Source organism: Salvelinus alpinus, chromosome 3 (genome assembly GCF_045679555.1).
Source record: "Salvelinus alpinus chromosome 3, SLU_Salpinus.1, whole genome shotgun sequence".
In the NCBI taxonomy this organism is placed as follows: Eukaryota; Metazoa; Chordata; class Actinopteri; order Salmoniformes; family Salmonidae; genus Salvelinus; species Salvelinus alpinus.
The window spans coordinates 89,541,812-89,564,365 of NC_092088.1; the positions used below are offsets into that span (position 1 = coordinate 89,541,812).

General features: G+C 44.1%; 1 protein-coding gene and 1 pseudogene across 3 annotated transcripts; both read left to right on the plus strand.

The window, feature by feature from the left end:
- The first annotated feature begins 2,814 nt into the window (after positions 1 to 2,814).
- Positions 2,815 to 19,769, plus strand: LOC139571501 (CREB3 regulatory factor-like). Of its 3 annotated transcripts, none has more exons than XM_071394437.1 (10): positions 2,815 to 2,962; positions 3,233 to 3,340; positions 8,847 to 8,962; positions 9,187 to 9,307; positions 9,716 to 9,946; positions 10,194 to 10,806; positions 11,473 to 11,662; positions 12,624 to 12,697; positions 14,468 to 14,593; positions 14,727 to 19,769. In XM_071394437.1, the coding sequence occupies exons 5-10, from the start codon at positions 9,737 to 9,739 to the stop codon at positions 14,840 to 14,842; spliced, it is 1,329 nt and encodes a 442-aa protein (XP_071250538.1). In that variant the 5' UTR covers positions 2,815 to 2,962; positions 3,233 to 3,340; positions 8,847 to 8,962; positions 9,187 to 9,307; positions 9,716 to 9,736; the 3' UTR covers positions 14,843 to 19,769. The 3 variants fall into 3 exon arrangements, 2 of the variants coding, with proteins under 2 accessions (XP_071250538.1, XP_071250537.1); XM_071394436.1 differs by having other exon boundaries at positions 9,187 to 9,303; XR_011674309.1 differs by lacking the exon at positions 14,727 to 19,769 and having other exon boundaries at positions 9,187 to 9,303; positions 11,473 to 11,905; positions 14,468 to 14,520.
- The window catches only part of LOC139569871 (zinc-binding protein A33-like), an 8,551-nt pseudogene continuing 900 nt past the window's right edge, over positions 14,904 to 22,554 (plus strand).

Sequence of the window (22,554 nt, forward strand, 5' to 3'; positions counted from 1 at the left end):
TCCCTCAAGCGGCCTCTGCGCTCCGACGCCCTGGCGATCTCCTCAGACAGAACCCCCGACGTCCATTCACACGCACCTCCTTGGCCATAATCGTCCCCTACCTCCACCTTCACTTTCGGATTCCCTCGAAGCATTTTCAATCCCCGTTCTCACCTACGGTAGCTAGCCACATAAGTCAGCTAGCTAGCTGGCTAACTTGTATCAACGTTTTTACTTCTGACACCAATGTAATGACCTGACTAGATCATAAATGAACAATTGTCCAGACAGAGGCTTGAGTTTGCGAATTGACGGTTTATTAAACCAACTTTACACAGGCTACTGTTTGGGCCGTAGCACACGCCAAATAGATGACAGATAACCCACAAGCCAATCGTGACCTTCTCTTGTGAAGCCCAGACGTAAGAGAGAGAGAACAAAGGCTGAACCTGGTCTTAACTTCCAATGCTCCACCCCCCTGCCCAACCCCCCTCCACGCCACTCCGCCAACCACCAGGATGCCCGGCATCAGAACATTCCAGGCATTCCCGTGATTGGCAGATAGCAGGTTGATTGACATGTCGGACCCCGCGAACACCGGGTACTGGTCAGTACAACACAACCACCTCCTAGCCTAACACATAACACACAGCTGTCTGTGCGGGTCGCTACAATACTGTACTTTTGTGTGGCTCAAATTTTGGAACAGACCGGTGCTTCATCGCTCTGTTTTCACAGGGCAGCGATCATTAACTTGATTCAGCACGGGACAATTTTTTATTGTGCGGCTGGTCAGGGGGCCGGAACATAATAACAAATCATTTGTAGACTGCAAATTGACCATAAGAAGCCCAAACAGATATAATATTTGACAAAAATATAATCATTTCAAACCTTGCTTATATTTGTATACAATCACATATAGCTCTCTATTATGCGTGGGAATACTTTGGAACAGATTTTAAAAAATTAAATCACTTAGAGCTGATTTGCTTTTATGTTCAACAATTATAATAAAATAAAAAATCCAAAATATATATATACATATTTAGATTTTTTTGCTCAGAAAACACCTGTAATTAATCACATCAAAAGTGTATTACGATCTTAGTAGCTAGCTAGGCTACTATAAATAATAGCTACTGTAGTGCAATAATAAAAGTGACTACTGGTTTTTGTTTACTTTGAATTTTAACAAGGTCATTTTGTTGAATATTTGAAGGAGAGAGCATTCACTCCCCACAGTAAAATCCATCCTAAATCAACAATCCAAGTTGTTCTATCCAGCAGATGATGTTGCAGCTGGCATCTTGTTACCATGGCAATTTTAATGCGGCACCCAATTAGTATTTTCTTTTAAGGTGGAAATGTGTATATGACAAACACCCAGGTCATTTTGGGTTTGTATATATTGTTTTATTTGAGCTTGTTAAACGTTTAAATTCATTATAGCAAAATATAGAATTAACTTCCTCTCGCATAATGGCTGAACTATGCCACTTGTAACGTCTTCAAGAGGCTAAAATGTATTGATTACGTACTATAGGTGTTGAACTAAGGTTGCATTTGCAATTGTAATTTAACAAACGTTTTTTTCTTTGCTTGCTCACCTCACTTTTACAAGAAATTAAATGTGTTAAACATACCACCCTGCATACCACTGCTGGCTTGCTTCTGAAGCTAAGCAGGGTTGGTCCTGGTCAGTCCCTGGATGGGAGACCAGATGCTGCTGGAAGTGGTGTTGGAGGGCCAGTAGGAGGCACTCCTTCCTCAGGTCTAAACAAAGATCCCAATGCCCCAGGGCAGTGATTGGGGACACTGCTCTGTGTAGGGTGCCGTCTTTCGGATGGGACGTTAAACGGGTGTCCGGACTCTCTGAGGTCATTAAAGATCCCATGGCACTTATTGTAAGAGTAGGGGTGTTAACCCCGGTGTCCTGGCTAAATTCCCAATCTGGCCCTCAACCATCACGGTCACCTAATAATCCCCAGTTTACAATTGGCTCATTCATCCCCCTCCTCTCCCCTGTAACTATTCCCCAGGTTGTTGCTGCAAATGAGAACGTGTTCTCAGTCAACTTACCTGGTAAAATAACAAATAAATAAAATATAATCAAATGTGTATTGCCTTAAGCAGGATAGTCCCAAGTCAATAGGCTATTTGGGTTACTAGAATACCTAGTACCAGAGATATTGAAGGAATTCAATACTTTCTATACCGTCTCTGCCTACCAAAACATGCACTTTATTTAAAGATGAGTGAATTATTATCATGAGGTCACCAGCACCGCACAGTGAGTCGACTAATTTAGAGCATAGAGCATTATTGTCTCTAGCCACTAACACGTGTCTCACCGTAGGCTACCGCTCCGCACCGTCCTGTCGACCTCGTTCCTCCGAAGGGGGGCTGGCCCCACAGGAAAAGCTGATTTAAGTGTAGTAAAATCCATGCACTGTGTGTAGCAGGTAGTTCTCAGTAATTATAACACAATCAGACATATCTGCCTACACAAATTACATGACTGATGTTCTCCTTTAATTTAATTCCTTACTTTCTCTATGGTTCCTTTGGAACAAATCATGCATTTTCACAGCTGATCCCGGACTGAACCATTTGGGTTCTGAGGGGATTTATTTATCAACAAGTTCCACGTTATTGTATTTAGAGGAAATATATCCTAGCCTAATGAAGTCTTGAAGATGACTATGTTAATTTGATGACATTAATGTAATATATGTCATTTTTAATAACAACCAATGTGTGTTTTAATGGAAAATAAAGAAAAATGTTTCCTTGTTTCGCCATGTCTAGACCATTCCAAAGCCAGCTGTTCAGAACTAGCCCAAATATATTTTGCGTCGATATACTAGAGGACCACAACATATCTATAATTCTTGTAATTTATGCGGTCTTGTGGAGAAGAACATTGGTTTATGTGGATGTCACTTTGTTCCCCTGATTGTAACTGCTGGAACAGTGGACGGTAAGTAGCCTAGCCTTCTACAGCAAGGTAGCCATGAATCGAGCAATAACCCTGTAGCCTACTGTTTTAGGTTGGTTATTTTGTTGCGACTCTGATACCAGTCAATGCTGATGTGCTCTTCCTGTATTATATACAGTTGCCTCCTAGGTTATAGCTGTGTAGGCCTAATACAAATATAATATTGTATGCTGCATAGGCTTATCGTTGCTGATATTGGAACGGGTACTATTTAGTGGTCAAATGTTTAGCCTATTTCCTATCGGACTTTAGGCTGCTGGCTTCCAGAGCGCTCGCTGTCAGAACCGCGGGGTTGCGCGTTGACAGATGACGGGGGCGCGCTTCAACATCGGAAAATGTGACACACCGTCCATGCAGGAGGTAAGACAGCTAGCTGTTCGTTCAAAATACTGCCTTTTCGTAACTTGAGTGCCAGGGACAGTGTCAGGGTGATATTGTTGCGAAATGTTGTTTTAAAAGGCTTGCACGACGTTCAGCTAAATGTATGCTCAGATTCAGAAAACTTTAATGTCCTCAATGATGGCATTAGACTGAATGAGAGTAACAGTCGGGTTATAGTGAAAATAAATTCACCCCACAGCTGTCAGGTACAGAGCTTTGCTATTCCTCTTATTTCTTGGAAAGAAGTAGCCACTCCTCTCTCTGTCTCATGTGGAAGAAAGGCTGTTTCTTCAGACTTTCCCTCTGTAGAGTTATGGTGTGTGTGTGTGTGTGTGTGTGTGTGTGTGTGTGTGTGTGTGTGTGTGTGTGTGTGTGTGTGTGTGTGAGACACAGGGAAATGACTGATTAGGACTATTTTAGGGATCTAGGGCACAGGATGTTGGCTGTGAATATTAGTCTTTATCTCCCCCCCCCCCCCTCTCTGTCTTTCTGTCTCTCTGTGCTCGTATGATGGAATACAGCAACCCAATATTACAGTCCTGATAGTTGTTTTACAGTCCTGGAAGTTGTTTTACATTGCTGTTAGTTGTTCAGAAAGCATGTGAACAATGATAACATACATACATAACATAAATTGTAGTGCTCGATTGAATGACTCCCAAAGAGTAAAAATAAATGTGGTCTGTCAAATAAAGTGTAACCTGGCAAACCAACCTAAACTGCAGCAGATTACCCCTTGTCTATACCAGCTAGAAGCTATATGGTCTTGTTGAGGTCTATATTAACATTGTGCTCATGTGATGAGCTGCTAGATTAACCTAGATGTCACTGCAGTGATGAATCCATTAGGCAGGATTAGGCGGCTGCCTATGGTGGCAGATTGACAAGGGCGGCATTTTCTGAGCTAAACTGACCAAGACACAACTCCAACAACAACACTTTAAACCTCACATAATTCTGCCCCCCCCCCCCCCCACCCCCACCCCCCCCCCCCCCCCCACCCCTAAAAAGTCAATTTCTCTCAACCAGTGGCCTATGGGTTTTTTAGGTGAGCGCTGATGCGGCCCTGTGATAAACAGTGCGCACTTTGTCAACGGCAGGGGCGCAAAATATTTTGTTTGTCCATTCCCAGCACGCCTCTCCAGGGTGCTGTTGAAGAGACTCATTGCTGGAGCGCTCCAACAATGTTCCGTCAAAACAATCATCAAACATAAATGATGGAGCAGATATAGGATGTTGTAGAAACAGTATGTAGCCCTTTATGTAGCCTGCAGGCTGGAGATAAAATGTATGACAATGTAATGAGACAGACACTTTTTACATCGTGCAGGATTCGCCGATCTATAACCTAACCTAAATACAGTGCATTCGGAAAGTATTCAGATCCCTAGAATTTTTACACATTCTGTTACGTTACAGCCTTGTTCTAAAATGGATTTAATCGTTTTTTCCCCTCATCAATCTACACACAATACCCCATAATGACAAAGGAAAAATTCAGTTAATTTTTTTATTTTTTGCTAATGTAGTAAAAATAAATGGATATATCGCATTTACATAAGTATTCAGACCCTTTACTCAGTACTTTGTTTAAATACCTTTGGCAGTGATTACAGCCTCAAGTCTTCTTGGGGATGACGCTAGAAGCTTGGCACACCAGTATTTTGGGAGTTTGTCCCATTCCTCTCTGTAGATTTTCAAGTTCTGTCAGGTTGGATGGGGAGCGTTGCTCCACATCTATTTTCAGGTCTCTCCAGAGATGTTCGATCGGGTTCAAATCCAGGCTCTGGCTGGGCCACTAAAGGACATTGAGAGACTTGTCCCGAAGCCACTCCTGCGTTGTCTTGGCTGTGTGCTTAGGGTCATTGTCCTGTTGGAAGGTGAACCTTCATCCCCAGTCTGAGGTCCTGAGCGCTCTGGAGCAGGTTTTCATCAAGGACCTCTCTGTACTTTGCTCTGTTCCTCTTTATCTCGATCCTGACTAGTCTCCCGTCCCTGCCGCTGATAAACATCCCACAGCATGATCCTGTCACCATCATTTATTCGTTTTTTATTTATTTAACCTTTATTTAACTAGGCAAGTCCAGTTAAGAACACATTCTTATTTACAATGACTGCCTACCCCGGCCAACCCTAACCCGGACGTTGCTAGGCCAATTGTGCCCTGTCCTATGGGACTCCCAATCACAGCCGGTTGTGATACAGCCTGGAATTGAACCAGGGTCTGTAGTGACGCCTCTAGCACCATGCTTCACCATAAGGATGGTGCCAGGTTTCCTCCAGATGTGACGCTTGGCATTCAGGCCAAAGAGTTCAATCTTGGTTTCATCAGACGAGAGAATCTTGTTTCTCATGGTCTGAGAGTCCTTTAGGTGCCTTTTGGCAAACTCCAAGCGGGCTGTCATGTGCCTTACTTAGGAGTGGCTTCCATCTGGCCACTCTACCATAAAGGCCTGATTGGTGGAGTGCTGCAGAGATGGTTGTCCTTCTGGAAGGTTCTCCCATCTCCACAGAGGAACTCTGGAGCTCTGTCAGAGTGACCATCGGGTTCTTGGTCACATCCCTTAACAAGGTCCTTCTCCCCAGATTGCTCAGAATGCCAGCTCTAGGAAGAATCTTGGTGGTTCCAAACTTCTTCCATTTAAGAATGTTTGAGGCCACTGTGTTCTTGGGGGCCTTCAGTGCTGCAGAAATGTGTTGGTACCCTTCCCCAGATCTGTGCCTCAACACAACCCTGTCTCTGAGCTCTACAGACAATTCCTTCAACTGTTGGACCGTATATAGACAGGTGTGTGCCTTTCCAACTCCTGTCCAATCAATTGAATTTACCACAGGTGGACTCCAATCAAGTTGTGGAAACATCTCAAGGATTATCAATGCAAACAGGATGCACCTGAGCCCAATTTCGAGTCTCATAGCAAAGGGTCTGAATACTTAAGGTATTTCTGTTATTTATTTTTAATATATTTGCAAACATTTCAAAAAACCTGTTTTTTCTTTGTCATTGCGGGGTATTGTGTGTAGATTGATGAGGGGAAAAACATATTTGATCCATTTTAGAATAAGGCTGTAATGTAACAAAATCATAGATGTCTATGATTGGTTCAGATTTGATGATGAACCTGATTTAAACATCCAGACAAATGTTATTTTTCAATGTCCGGAAAAGACGCCTTTTCAACATCCTGGAAAATTTGTATTTTAAACATATGGAAAATAAATGTTTTCACCTTTCATTAAGAACCTAAATTGAACCAAGCTTCAACGTCTGAAAAATACATATTTTACATGTCTTTTCAACGTCATTTTGCTCACTGGGAGTTTTTTTGGGGGGTCGGGAGTCTTGCCTAGGGCAGGCAAGGAATGGCCCTGGATGAATCACTACTAAGTAATCTCAGAGCCCAAAACCAAGTCTTAAAAGCCTGACAGCTACTCAATCTGTCATGGGAGACCTGTACAGTGCCTTGGAAAAGTATTCATCCCCCTTGGCGTTTTCCTATTTTGTTGCATTACAACCTGTAATTTAAATTGATTTTTATTTGGATTTCATGTAATGAACATACACAAATTTCTCCAAATTGGTGAGGTGAAATTTGTCACACCCTGACCTTAGAGATCCTTTTTATGTCTCTATTTTGGTTTGGTCAGGGTGTGATTTGGGGTGGGTATTCTATGTTCTTTCGTTCTATTATTTGTATTTCTATGTTTTGTCCGGGTAGGGTTCTCAATCAGGGACAGCTGTCTATCTTTGTCTCTGATTGAGAACCATACTTAGGTAGCCCTTTTTCCCACCTGTCTTTGTGGGAAGATGTCTTTGTTTGTTGGCACTATAGCCTTTAGCTTCAAGGTTGTTTTGGATTGTTTATTGTCTTTGTCGGCGTCATATAAATAAAGTAATATGTACGCTGACCACGCTGCACCTTGGTCCTCTTCATTCAACGGCCATGACAAAATAAAAAAATAACTTGTTTCAAAAAAGTGGTTTGTGCATATGTCTTCACCCCCTTTGCTATGAAGCCCCTAAATAAGATCTGGTTCAACCAATTAACTTCAGAAGTCACATAATTAGTTAAATAAAGTCCACCTGTGTGCAATCTAAGTGTCACATGATCTGTCACATGATCTCAGTATATATACACCTGTTCTGAAAGGACCTAGAGTCTGCAACACCACTAAGCAAGGGGCCCCAACAAGTAAGCGGTGCCAAGGAGCTCTCCAAACAGGTCAGGGACAAAGTTGTGGAGATGTACAGATCAGATTTGGGTTATAAAGAAATATCTGAAACTTTGAAAATCCCACAGATCACCATTAAATCCATTATAATAAAATGGAAAGAATATAGCACCACAACAAACCTGCCAAGATAGGGCCACCCACCAAAACTCAAGGAGGGCATTAATCAGAGAGGCAACAAAGAGACCAAAGATAACCCTGAAGGAGCTGCAAAGCTCCACAGCAGAGATTGGACTATCTGTCCATAGGACCACTTTAAGCAGGACACTCCACAGAGCTGGGCTTTACGGAAGAGTGGCCAGAAAAAAGCCATTACTGAAAGAAAGAAATAAGCAAACACGTTTGGTGTTCGCCAAGAGGCATCTGGGGGACTCCCCAAACATATGGAAGAAGGTACTCTGGTCAGATGAAACTAAAATTGAGCTTTTTGGCCATCAAGGAAAACTCTGTCTGGCGCAAACCCAACACCTCTCATCACCCTGAGAACGCCATCCCCACAGTGAAACATGGTGGTGCCAGCATCATGCTGTGGGGATGTTTTTCCTTGGCAGGAACTGGGAAACTGGTCAGAATTGAAGGAATGACAGATTGCGCTAAATACAGGGAAATTCTTGAAGGAAACCTGTTTCAGTCTTCCAGAGCTTTGAGACTGGGACGGAGGTTCACCTTCCAGCAGGACAATGACCCTGAGCATACTGCTAAAGCAACACTTGAGTGGTTTAAGGGGAAATATTTAAATGTCTTGGATTGGCCTAGTCAAAGCCCGGACCTCAATCCAATTGAGAATCTGTGGTATGACTTAAAAATTGCGGTACACCAGCGGAACCCATCCAACTTGAAGGAGCTGTAGCAGTTTTGCCTTGAAGGATGGGCAAAAATCCCAGTGGCTAGATGTGTCAAGCTTATAGAGACATACCCCATGAGACTTGCAGCGGTAATTGCTGCAAAAGGTGGCCTATACAAAGTATTGACTTTGGCGGGGTGAATAGTTATGCATGCTCAAATTGTCCGTTTTTTTTGTCTTATTTGTGTCACAAATGTTTTTATTTAGCATCTTCAAAGTGGTAGATATGTTGTGTAAATGATACAAATCCCCCAAAAATCTATTTTAATTCCAGGTTGTAAGGCAACAAAATAGGAAAAATTACAAGGGGGGGTGAAGCCACTGTAACTAATCTCTGCAACCTGAACTAAATCAGCTGCTCGATTTAAAATGTTAATGTTAAGGCTAACTGTCTTTCTCTGTTATCAGATGATGTGAACTTTGACCTCTGACGGTTGGTGTACTGATGATGACGAAGCTAACCGTACTAAACTGTTGACCCATCCAACTGCCTCTGAACAGGTCCAAGCACCACCATGCCTCAGGTACACAGCCTTATTATACTACAATATATTCTTCATTATTCTTCATAATATATAGATACTTTATCATGATGAGTTGCTAGGTTACAAACTTAATGCTGGCTATTGTACAATATCACAACAGAGTCATTTCTGACTTTCTCTCGCTTTCTCTCTCTGTCCTCCTCCCCCTTTACCTTTCTATCTCCCCCATCCAACTCTGACCCCTTCCCCTTCTCTCTCTCCAGCCAGGTAGCAGTGGGATGGAGCCTGTCTTTGGTGAGGCCTATGGGACCAACGGTTTATCTGTGACCTTAGAGCCATTCACCATCTCTCCTACAGGGGGCAGTGCAGAGTCAGACAACGTAGGTACAGTGGAAAACATTTGTCACTTGTGTATGTCCCATGTCTGAATCAGTGGAGGCTGCTGAGGGGAGGCGAGGTCATAATAATGGCTGGAATGGAGTCAATGGAATGTGTTTGATGTGCTTGATACCATTCCACTAATTCCGCTCCAGCAATTGTGAAACCATGTGCTTGATACCATTCCACTAATTCCACTCCAGCAATTACCACGAGCCCCAACTCCCCAACTAAGGTGACACCAATCTCCGGTCTGACTCAGTCCCTGATTAGAGGGGATGGAAGAATGAAAACCATCAATGCTATTGACCTCTGGATCTGGAATTGAATACGACAGAAGTAAAAAACGATGTGTGTGTGTGTATGTAACTCAGTGTTATCATAGACAGAGTATGTGTTTGGTCTGTGTTGTAGTGTCCTAAGGGTGTGGTGGTGATGTTGGGGGCCCCAGCCTTGTCCCTGTGTCGAGGCCAGCAGCCTGGATGTGAGCTACTCAGTGATCTCTTGGAGGATGTGTTCACTGACGACACACACACCTCCGAGCGTCGCTGGGACATCTCGGCACTGGATGACATCACACACTACGCCAAAGGCAGCCCAGAGGGGGCACCACCGAGCTGCGAGAGCTCCTCCGTCTCACCTGAGGTATGAGTTACTCTTAACCACAGGTTGTCCGGATTGACATCATCACCAACCTTCACCATTAGATCCCGGGAAGTCACTTCTGGTTCTGGAGATCTACAGGGTGTGCAGCTGTTTGTTCCAGCCAAGCACTAACACAACTGAGGAAGCTATTGATTAGTTGAGTCTGATGTGTGTCCATGGGCAGTCCTTAGGAACTCTGACCATGGTTTAGAGCAAACTTCTACCTACTCTGTTTTGCTCTCCACAGGGAGGCAGAGAAGAACCATGGTTATCCCTAAGACCAGGGGAGAGGCAGCCGAGGAACCCCACAGACCTCACACCCTGTGTAGGGTTGGGGGCTGGACACCTCCTCCTGGCTGGTAGATATCCGGAGTCCTGGAGCCAAGAGGCTGGAGGGCGGGAGAGTGAAGCTAGGGAAGGGCTGCAGCAGGTGTGGCAGGAAGAGATGGTGCATAACTACTCTCTACAGAGTGAGCCAGACACTGAGTCTAGTCAAGGAACAGACAGCGATATTGAAGAGGAAGAGGAGGAGAAGGAGGAAGATGGGAAAGAGGAAGAGGAGAAGGGGACAGAAGCCATGGAGGAAGAGAAAGGGAAGGAAGAGGAGGAGCTTCAGTCCCATAAGAGACAAAAGAAACGCCGGCGTTACTGGGAATGTAGCCTCTTCAGTGAGGCAGACCTGGGGAGAGATGGCGATAAAGATAGATTGAGAGCCAAATGGAGAGATGGAGAGAAAGATAGAGGGAGAGCCGAAGAGAGATATGAAGAAGGAGATGAAGATAAATATGAAGGGGATATCATCTGGGGCCCTAGCACCCTACCCACCACCATGTGCCTGAAAGAGGGGACCTCCACCAATGGTGAGACCTCAACCCCAACCCATAAGACTCATTCATGTACAATTGAATAAGGAAAGGAAGGTGTAAAATATTTTTACATTTTATATGTTCTTAATTTTTATAAATGTATCAATACTCATTTGGTGGGTCACATACATACTAGGAAAGTGTTAATTTTAAAGGGATACTTCGAGATTTTGGCAATGAGGCCCTTTATCTACTCAGAAGAACACAGATGATACCATTTTTATGTCTCTGTGTCCGATATGAAAGAAATTAGAGGTAGTTTCGCCAGCCAATGCTAACTAGATGTAGCGCACTGACTGGAAGTCTGAGTATCGACTAGCATAAATCTGATATCCACGACTTCATCTGACTCTGGGGAAGTAGATAAAAGGCCTCATTGCCAAAATCCCCAAGTATCCCTTTAACACCATGGGTGTTAAAATTCAGAGGTAAAATTTGCTGCTTCAACCTCGCCATCTCTCATTTCTATCGCCAAACACAAATACTTTGTTAGTGGAGTCTAAAGTATAGCTGCATTAGCTGCACTGTCAGTTGCGTCTCGAGTGCTTGTGTGCTTGGAAACATACAATTACATTTAGTCATTTAGCAGATGTTCTTATCCAGAGCGACTTACAAACGTACTTATGTAAAACCAACCACAAACTCCTGTGTGTTCCCCAGGTAAGCGAGGCCAGAGGAAGGCCCGTCGTACAGATGCCAGTGACCTGACCCCCAGCCCTGGGAAGCTACAGAGCTTGGGAGAGCAGCTCCATACACTCAGCTCTGCTCTGGAGGGCCTGACTCCTGTCAGTGACCTGCCTGTTACTGCCAGGGCCCCAACACGAAAGGAGAGGAACAAACTGGCCTCCAGGTGCACGTACACACTAGGACACGGACACATACACACGACTTACCTGACTTACCTGTCTAACTATAGAGGCATAATTCGCTAGTGGCTTTTCCACACTGCACTTTCAGAAGTACATTTGATTTGTACAGCATGGTGTCCCGGATGGAAGTACCACTCAACAGAACTGTGCTGTGTTAAATTCAACCTGCGTCTAGCTAAGTGCTAGTGAGGTCGAGTGTAGCGCAGCATAAGCTCTGGCTATAGGTTGGTAAACTGTCTCTCTCTCTCACTCTGTCTCTCACTCTCTGTCTCTCTCCCTGTCTCTGTCTCTCTCTCTCTCCATCTCTCTCACTCTGTCTGTCTGTCTGTCTCTCTCTCACTCAGTCTCTCACTCTCTGTCTCTCTCCCTGTCTCTCTCTCTCTCCATCTCTCTCACTCTGTCTGTCTGTCTGTCTCTCTCTCTCACTCTGTCTCTCACTCTCTGTCTCTCTCCCTGTCTCTATCTCTCTCTCTCCATCTCTCTCACTCTGTCTGTCTGTCTCTCTCACTTTCTCGCTGTCTCTCTCTCTCTCACTCTCTCGCTGTCTCTCATTTCAATTTCAATTTAAGGGCTTTATTGACATGGGAAACATGTTTACATTGCTAAAGCAAATTAAATAGATAATAAACAATAAAACATTGACTGTAAACATTACACTTACAAAAGTTCCAAAATAATAAATACATTTCAAATGTCATATTATGTGTATATATACAGTGTTGTAATGATGTGTAAATAGTTAAAGTACAAAGGTGAAAATAAATAAACATAAATAGGTTGTATTTACAATGGTGTTTGTTCTTCACTGGTTGCCCTTTTCTTGTGGCAACAGGTCACACATCTTGCGTGATGGCACACTGTTGTATTTCACCCAATAGATATGGGAGTTTATCAACACTCCCATCTCTCTATCACTCTATCTCTCGCCCTCTCTCTCCACAGAGCGTGTCGGCTGAAGAAGAAAGCCCAGCATGAGGCCAACAAAATCAAACTGTGGGGGCTGAACCAGGAGTATGGTGAGTTATTTCTTCCGATTTATAATCAGTGACCGACCTAAAACTGTTGTTATGGGTTCTGTTGGTGATCCACCAAGTAGAGACAGATTGTGTTTCTAGCCAGGACCCTTTCTCAATCTAGCTGGTCCTTGATCTGTATGTGCAGTCTTAGGACTTGGTAATGCAGAGCAATCAGATATGGCACCACGCTATTCTCAAGATGTGACCTAATCAACCAGAAGCCACAGGGTCCTGACCACTAGAGGCTCCTCAGAGTAGGAAGGGGAGGGCAATGCTACTAAATGAATTTCTGAAAAGTTAAAATGGTTCAACATTAAAAAAGCTATCCTTTTTAGATAAAACTATACTAAATATATTCACGTCACCAAATAACTGATTAAAACACACTGTGTTGCGATGAAAGTCTACAGTAGCCTCAACAGCACTCTGTAGGGTAGCACCATGCTGTAGCTGGAGGACAGCTCAGCTATCTTCCATCCTCCTCTGGGTACATTGACTTCAATACAAAACCTAGGAGGCTCATGGTTCTCAGCTCCTTCCATAGACTTACACAGTAATTATGACAACTTCCGGAGGACGTCCTCCAACCTATCAGAGCTCTTGCAGTATGAACTGACATGTTGTCCATCCAATCAAAGGAACAAAGAATGAATCTAGTACTGAAAGCATAAGCTACAGCTAGCTAACACTGCAGTGCAGTGGTGAGTAGTTGACTCCAAGAGAGTGAAAGACAATAGTTAAGCAGTTTTGAACAAATTAAGTAGTAGCAGCAGAGAGAGGGAGTGATAGCTATATTTCATTGTCTTTTTCCCTTCTTCTTAGTTTACTTTTCACTTATCTAATGCAGCTAGTTTAGCCTACTCAACATCCTGATTCAAACAGAGAAGAATGCTATTTATGTTAGCTAGCTGGCTAAGGCTAACCAACGCTGCAACTCTTCAAGTCAAGGTTAAGCTTTCTGTTTTATAAATTTATTACCACCGGGGCCCGCTGGTTTAACTGCTTGCTGTACACTGTACTGTGTGATTGTACATATGGATTGGATTGTGGGTTTACTTACACGTTAGTTCTAGTTTGTTGACTATACTATTAATATGGTGACAACAATGCAGGCTTAGTGGTTAGTGTTATGGTATGGTATGAAGGTTTGGCTTGGAGAGGTTTTTGCGCTTGGTCATAGACAGCTGTTGTGTTGTGCACTGAAGTCCACAAGCGAAGGAAAAATGTGAGAGGAGAGCGCGTAAATGCAAAAAGGAATTATACAGCGAGCATTAGCAATGATTCCGTATTTGTCTGCTATGAAAGTGAACTGTGTGTGCGGATGATCAGGGGTGTATTCATTCTGCCGATTCTGTCTTAAACAAGCAAACGGAACGGGGAAGGACCTACCTGAATTTGTCCAATACAAACTCTTGTTTTAGTTGCAAAACGTTCTGTTTGGACTAATGATTCCACCCCAGATCAGCTAGATGCAGGCAAGAGTGTGCAAGGCGGTACTGAATGTGTCACTGTCTGTCACCTTGATTATTCAAAAAAAATCTACCTCTCTAATCTTAAACGGCACCAATCGCCACTGGCCCTAACACACTGTTGTAGATAATTATCTGTTTCATACAATCCTTTTTCACACTTAACATAGCCTATGTGCTTTAAATATACATTTTTATGATTTAATTTATACTGAGACTTTCCAAGGGAATTTAGCCAGTATGCAGCCATTTTAGCTCATTCAGTCAATCCTTCATGTCTCTGGTGGTGTAATTCTTTCAGATGGCCTGTTGTGGGCAGTGCTGCAGATAAAGGAGCTGATCCGCCAGAGAGTGGAGAGCAGAGAGGAAGACACAGAGAGAGGATGTCTGAGAGAGAGACTGGAGGACATTCTGAAGGAATCAGCTGGTGAGTAGTGAGTATGTAGTCTGTTTGGACTGTCATGAGACCCTGTGAGTGTGACTGTATTTTAATGTAAGTATGTTAATTGTATGGATGTGTCTTTGTGGGTATTTGTGCGCATGCGTGCGTGTGCGTGCAGGGCCACGTGTAGCAGGACGAGGCAAATTGTTTGTGGAGAGGATCTTGAAGAACCCTGCCGGGAGACAGAGCACCAGAGAGACTAAGGGAGAAGGGTCATCAGACCCTAGCCACTAACCTCTTCTCCCCACCAGAGTCACTATCCCGCCCCTTCTTGCTTCACTTTGCACTTTCTAACATGGAGAGAAGGTAGGATAGGCAGGCAGTCAGGCAGGCAGACAGACAGGCAGACAGACAGGTAGAGAGCATCTGCTGTGTCTTGGCCTCTAGCTGTTACAGTATAGCTGATGAGTGTCTCAGAACATTAACGTGTGGCATGTTTGTTTAAGATTGTGTGTGTGTGTGTGAGGGAGGAAGTGTGCATAATTCCAGTGTATCTATTGCATTATGTACTATAGTATATACCATCGTGCCTATAGGAGGACACTGTGTGCTGCTAGCTAGTCGTAGTTATACACTATCTATTATGGAAGAACAGGGAGAGGAGTGACATTGAGTATGGTGCTTATAATAGTGGACATGATGACTAAGCTGTTTATCTTGACGTCCATTTTGAATCGTACTGTAAACCAAAAGTGCATAGATAAACAGACAGACAGGGGGAAGGACTTTGGCATCAAGTGAATGTTGCACAGTGCTTTTCAAAGATGCTGAATGCTGCTTGCATGGTCGTTTTATATGTCTCTGCATTCCTTACAAAGTAAATGATGTTTCTCTACAGATCCTCTTTAAAACTGATGTCATAATGTACTGTACTTCTCTACAGATGAACCTGTGTAGAGGATTAAAAAAACTTAAACCAGGGAAACTCCCGTCTTCAGGAGGTTTTCTGGTTTTATTTTCTTCCTGCAAATCAGTGACTGGACTGCTACCTGGGAAACCTGGGCCCATGTTCACAAAGAGTCTCGGAGTGCTGATCTAGGATCAGTAGATCATAATTAATAGGATTACATGGACAGGGGGGGACCTAATCCTAGATCAGCCTTCCTTCCCTGAGACACTTTTTTAACATGGGCCCAGGCGTGTCTTCTCTCGGTAATTAGTGATTAAGTGCCACAGGGAGAAGAGAGAACAGCGGACACTGCTGCACCCCTGAGTACCATAGTTGTCCATCCATGTCCTAAACCCACAGTACTGTAACTGTTAGAGAGATCCACATCAATGGTTTCAAATCTGATTCATATATTTCATATATCTGATTCATCTATCTGATTCTTCATCTGATTCATCTATATAGGTATTTTTGTAGCCTGTGCCTTTGAATGTTCTTTGAGAGCAATATATTAATACGCACACCACCACATCTCTCTCTGCTTCTCTCTGTGCTGCTGAGAATATAGAAAACACAACTCATTCAGAGATAACAAATACCCTCCTATACAAACCTGAACGTTTACTATTCTCTCATTTGCAAAATGGAAATGAGTACATCTGTCCTGCAGGGATTTTTGAGAGGAAAGGTGTAGTGTGGCCATTTGGTCAGTATAGTCCCTATAATCCCAGGCCTGTATTCATAAAGCATCTTAAAATGCTGATTTTGGATCATTTTAGATCATGATGAATGAGATTACCTGGACAGGGGGGACCTGATCCTAGATCAGCTTTTATTCACATTTAAGTCAAGCTAGCTAGACGTGACACTCCTTCCTACTCTAGGACTCTTTATGGATATGGACCCAGAGCTTTACTTCACTCCAAGTCCTGTCATTGCACTTCATGTACTTGAATGTAGGTGCACAGTAGTCTATTTACTTGAAAGATGGAGCACATTGAGAAATGCAAGGTCCTGCTACAGTATATTACTGACACTGCAGGGGTCATGAACTGCCCGGCCACAGATCTTGGCAATAATCCTCAATTGGATGGACGAGTGACCATATCCTCAATTAATCCCAAACAATAATGGAACTGCTCATAAAAGTATTTCGTCTTAACATGCGTGCACAAACACACACATGAAAAGAAGTGATACAAAAAAATAACATGTCATATAGATCATAACTAATAATTGAGAAGTTTTCACATTTATTGAATTTATAGATTTTGAAGAAGTGCTGTATATCATGATCAAGGGAACAGATTTGTCTGGGAAATGAACATGTATGGAGTTATAGGCCTTAACAGACCAGGCCTTAACAGACCAGTTATAAACCTTAACAGACCAGGCCTTAACAGACCAGTTATAGGCCTTAACAGACCAGGCCTTAACAGACCAGTTATAAACCTTAACAGACCAGGCCTTAACAGACCAGTTATAAACCTTAACAGACCAGGCCTTAACAGACCAGTTATAAACCTTAACAGACCAGGCCTTAACAGACCAGTTATAGGCCTTAACAGACCAGGCCTTAACAGACCAGTTATAGGCCTTAGCAGACCAGTTATAGGCCTCAGCAGACCAGTTATAGACCTTAACAGACCAGTTATAAGCCTTAACAGACCAGGCCTTAACAGACCAGATATAGGCCTTAGCAGACCAGTTATAGGCCTTAGCAGACCAGTTATAGACCTTAGCAGACCAGTTATAGGCCTTAGCAGACCAGTTATAGGCCTTAGCAGACCAGTTATAGGCCTTAGCAGACCAGTTATAGGCCTTAGCAGACCAGTTATAGGCCTTAGCAGACCAGTTATAGGCCTCAGCAGACCAGTTATAGACCTCAGCAGACCAGTTATAGGCCTTAATAGACCAGGCCTTAACAGACCAGTTATAGGCCTTAACAGACCAGTTATAGCCCTCAGCAGACCAGTTATAGGCCTTAACAGACCAGTTATAGGCCTCAGCAGACCAGTTATAGGCCTTAACAGACCAGGCCTTAACAGACCAGCTATAGGCCTTAACAGACCAGTTATAGGCCTCAGCAGACCAGGCCTTAACAGACCAGTTATAGACTTCAGCAGACCAGTTATAGGCCTTAACAGACCAGGCCTTAACAGACCAGTTATAGGCCTTAACAGACCAGTTATAGACCTTAGCAGACCAGTTATAGGCCTCAGCAGACCAGGTATAGACCTTAGCAGACCAGTTATAGGCCTTATCAGACCAGGCCTTAACAGACCAGTTATAGGCCTTAACAGACCAGGCCTTAACAGACCAGTTATAGGCCTTAACAGACCAGTTATAGGCCTCAGCAGACCAGTTATAGGCCTTAACAGACCAGGCCTTAACAGACCAGCTATAGGCCTTAACAGACCAGTTATAGGCCTCAGCAGACCAGGCCTTAACAGACCAGTTATAGACTTCAGCAGACCAGTTATAGGCCTTAACAGACCAGGCCTTAACAGACCAGTTATAGGCCTTAACAGACCAGTTATAGACCTTAGCAGACCAGTTATAGGCCTCAGCAGACCAGTTATAGGCCTCGGCAGACCAGGCCTTAACAGACCAGTTATAGGCCTCAGCAGACCATTTATAGACCTTAGCAGACCAGTTATAGGCCTCAGCAGACCAGTTATAGACCTTAGCAGACCAGTTATAGATCTTAGCAGACCAGTTATAGACCCCAGCAGACCAGTTATAGGCCTCAGCAGACCAGTTATAGGCCTCAGCAGACCAGTTATAGGCCTCAGCAGACCAGGCCTTAACAGACCAGTTATAGGCCTCAGCAGACCAGTTATAGGCCTCAGCAGACCAGTTATAGGCCTCAGCAGACCAGGCCTTAACAGACCAGTTATAGGCCTTAGCAGACCAGTTATAGGCCTCAGCAGACCAGTTATAGGCCTCAGCAGACCAGTTATAGGCCTCAGCAGACCAGTTATAGGCCTCAGCAGACCAGTTATAGGCCTCAGCAGACCAGTTATAGACCTCAGCAGACCAGTTATAGGCCTCAGCAGACCAGTTATAGGCCTTAGCAGACCAGTTATAGGCCTCAGCAGACCAGTTATAGGCCTCAGCAGACCAGTTATAGGCCTCAGCAGACCAGTTATAGGCCTCAGCAGACCAGTTATAGGCCTCAGCAGACCAGGCCTTAACAGACCAGTTATAGGCCTCAGCAGACCAGGCCTTAACAGACCAGTTATAGGCCTTAGCAGACCAGTTATAGGCCTCAGCAGACCAGTTATAGGCCTCAGCAGACCAGTTATAGACCTCAGCAGACCAGTTATAGGCCTCAGCAGACCAGTTATAGGCCTTAGCAGACCAGTTATAGGCCTCAGCAGACCAGTTATAGGCCTCAGCAGACCAGTTATAGGCCTCAGCAGACCAGTTATAGGCCTTAGCAGACCAGTTATAGGCCTTAGCAGACCAGTTATAGGCCTTAGCAGACCAGTTATAGGCCTTAGCAGACCAGTTATAGGCCTTAGCAGACCAGTTATAGGCCTTAGCAGACCAGTTATAGGCCTCAGCAGACCAGTTATAGACCTCAGCAGACCAGTTATAGGCCTTAATAGACCAGGCCTTAACAGACCAGTTATGGGCCTTAACAGACCAGTTATAGCCCTCAGCAGACCAGTTATAGGCCTTAACAGACCAGTTATAGGCCTCAGCAGACCAGTTATAGGCCTTAACAGACCAGGCATTAACAGACCAGCTATAGGCCTTAACAGACCAGTTATAGGCCTCAGCAGACCAGGCCTTAACAGACCAGTTATAGACTTTAGCAGACCAGTTATAGGCCTTAACAGACCAGTTATAGACCTTAGCAGACCAGTTATAGGCCTCAGCAGACCAGTTATAGACCTTAGCAGACCAGTTATAGGCCTTAACAGACCAGGCCTTAACAGACCAGTTATAGGCCTTAACAGACCAGGCCTTAACAGACCAGTTATAGGCCTTAACAGACCAGTTATAGACCTTAGCAGACCAGTTATAGGCCTCAGCAGACCAGTTATAGGCCTCGGCAGACCAGGCCTTAACAGACCAGTTATAGGCCTCAGCAGACCAGTTATAGACCTTAGCAGACCAGTTATAGATCTTAGCAGACCAGTTATAGACCTCAACAGACCAGTTATAGGCCTCAGCAGACCAGTTATAGGCCTCAGCAGACCAGTTGTAGGCCTCAGCAGACCAGGCCTTAACAGACCAGTTATAGGCCTCAGCAGACCAGTTATAGGCCTCAGCAGACCAGTTATAGGCCTCAGCAGACCAGGCCTTAACAGACCAGTTATAGGCCTTAGCAGACCAGTTATAGGCCTCAGCAGACCAGTTATAGGCCTCAGCAGACCAGTTATAGGCCTCAGCAGACCAGTTATAGGCCTCAGCAGACCAGTTATAGGCCTCAGCAGACCAGTTATAGGCCTCAGCAGACCAGTTATAGGCCTTAGCAGACCAGTTATAGGCCTCAGCAGACCAGTTATAGGCCTCAGCAGACCAGTTATAGGCCTCAGCAGACCAGTTATAGGCCTCAGCAGACCAGTTATAGGCCTCAGCAGACCAGTTATAGGCCTCAGCAGACCAGGCCTTAACAGACCAGTTATAGGCCTTAGCAGACCAGTTATAGGCCTCAGCAGACCAGTTATAGGCCTCAGCAGACCAGGCCTTAACAGACCAGTTATAGGCCTTAGCAGACCAGTTATAGGCCTTAGCAGACCAGTTATAGGCCTTAGCAGACCAGTTATAGGCCTTAACAGACCAGTTATAGGCCTTAACAGACCAGTTATAGGCCTCAGCAGACCAGTTATAGGCCTCAGCAGACCAGTTATAGGCCTCAGCAGACCAGGCCTTAACAGACCAGTTATAGGCCTCAGCAGACCAGTTATAGGCCTCAGCAGACCAGTTATAGGCCTCAGCAGAACAGAGGCAGTCGTTCCAGAAAGCTGTGTATTGTTGAGTTATCTGCTAGAATAATTATTCCCAGTCTTACTTAAGCCTTAACCTATTCATCTGAGCTTGCAGTAGTTAACATGTAATAAGCCATTTATAATGTGTTATTAACCCTTTATAAACATGTATGAAACATTTATTAGCTCTGGGACTGTGCATGAAAAAGAGAAACACACAAAAAGAAGTGTCATACAAATAGAAACACATTGTTTTGTTCAGTCTGTTCAGTCCGTTCAGTCCGTTCAGTCCGTTCAGTCTGTTCAGTCTGTTTAAATGTAGATTTTACTATCTTGAAGCTGCTGCTATGTCAATAAAAATCTATATTCTTAAAATGCCAAGTGTGAATTGATGAATTGATTCTATGATCAATGTGTGCTTCCATCTTAATTGAAATAATCAATGGGTGGGTCCATCAATAACAATTGTGTGTACATGAGCTATTAGTCTGCACACACAGCAAAACTACACAGACAGACACACGCACAATTTACCTGTCTAACCAGACTCCTAGTGTTCTGTAAAGCTGCACTTCTGAGTCGCCTGTTGAGGGTAAAGTGTATCTCAATGCTGTAACATTCAGTTTTCTAGAGTTCAGCTCTGTTGGATCAACAACACAACTCTGGGATTTGGTTAGAGGTATTGATATAGCATCAAAAATGTTAAACAAACGGGTCTCCAAGTGCGGCTTAACTTTTGGGGGAAGTGCCCATTTAAGAGAGTAAGTTGTTAAAAGTGAAAGTAACTTTCAGAAGTTACCAGAGGAGGACCTGTCCTGTCCTGTATGCTGCGGCATCTTCAAAAATCCTGCCCTACTGTCGTGTAGCCACAGCTTCAGTAAGGCCTGTACAGGAATGCTGTTCTGAGAAAGTATCCCAGGAAGTCCAGTTTGTAGGAGATGTCCGATGTCTGAACCTCCATGTAACTTGGCTCTAATGAACCTGTGTGTGAGGCCTTTTGGGGCTCCTGAGAGGTGCAGTGGTCTAAGGCACTGCATCTCAGTGCTAGAGGCGTCACTACAGACACCCTGGTTCAGCGGTCTGAGGCACTGCATCTCAGTACTAGAGGCGTCACAACAGACACCCTGGTTTGATTCCAGGCTGTATCACAACCAGCCATGTTTGGGAGTCCCATAGGGACGCGCACAATTGGCCCAGTGTCGTCTGGGTTTGGCCGATGTAGGCCGTCATTGTAAATAAGAATTTGTTTTTAACTGACGTGCCTTGTTAAATTTACAACAACAACAAAAACATTATACAGGAGAGAAGTCAGAGAGCTTCAGCAGGGTCTAAGGTGCTCTGCGGTGTACATTGTGAGAAACTCAAGCTCTTCTGTCTGGAAGATAAACAGCCTGTCTGCTTGGTGTGTCAGGCCTCAAAGAAACATACATCTCATGACTGTGTCCCCATAGATGAGGCTGTACAGGATCATAAGGTAAGAGAAAGACAACCATTTGGAGATCTGTGATAGAGCAATGGTATAAACAATGAGATTTGAACTTTTTGATTGACTGAAAATCAGGCTGCAGTGATAGTCTTGTGGTGTTCAGATGTTCACTCAAGTCTAGATATGGTGTCCTCAATGAGGTCCTGTTTCATTCCAGGAGGAACTCTAGAGATCTTTGGAGCTCTTACAGGAGAAGGTCTTTAATACAAACAGCAGAGCACATTAAGGTCAGTACTGCATATATTGTTCAGGTTGTTCAATTACACATGTTCTTGTTCTGTTCAGCATTAGATCCTGTTACTTTAGGAAAGATGTGGTGTCACGTGTCAGGATCTGCATGCATATTCACTAACAGCTTTCTGGTACAATAATAACCCTGTATGAATACTATGGGATATTAGACCTCTTCCTCCCAATGCCTCCAGAGCCAAGCCCAGCACACAGACAAGCAGATTAACCAGGAGTTTCAGAAGCTTCACCAGTTTCTACGAGAGGAAGAGGAGACCCAGATAGCCGCATTAAAAGAGGAAGAGGAGGCCAAGATAGCTGCACTGAAGCAGGAAGTGGAGCAGAAGAGTCAGTTGATGATGGAGAGATGAGCAGAGAGATATCATCCCTTTCAGACACA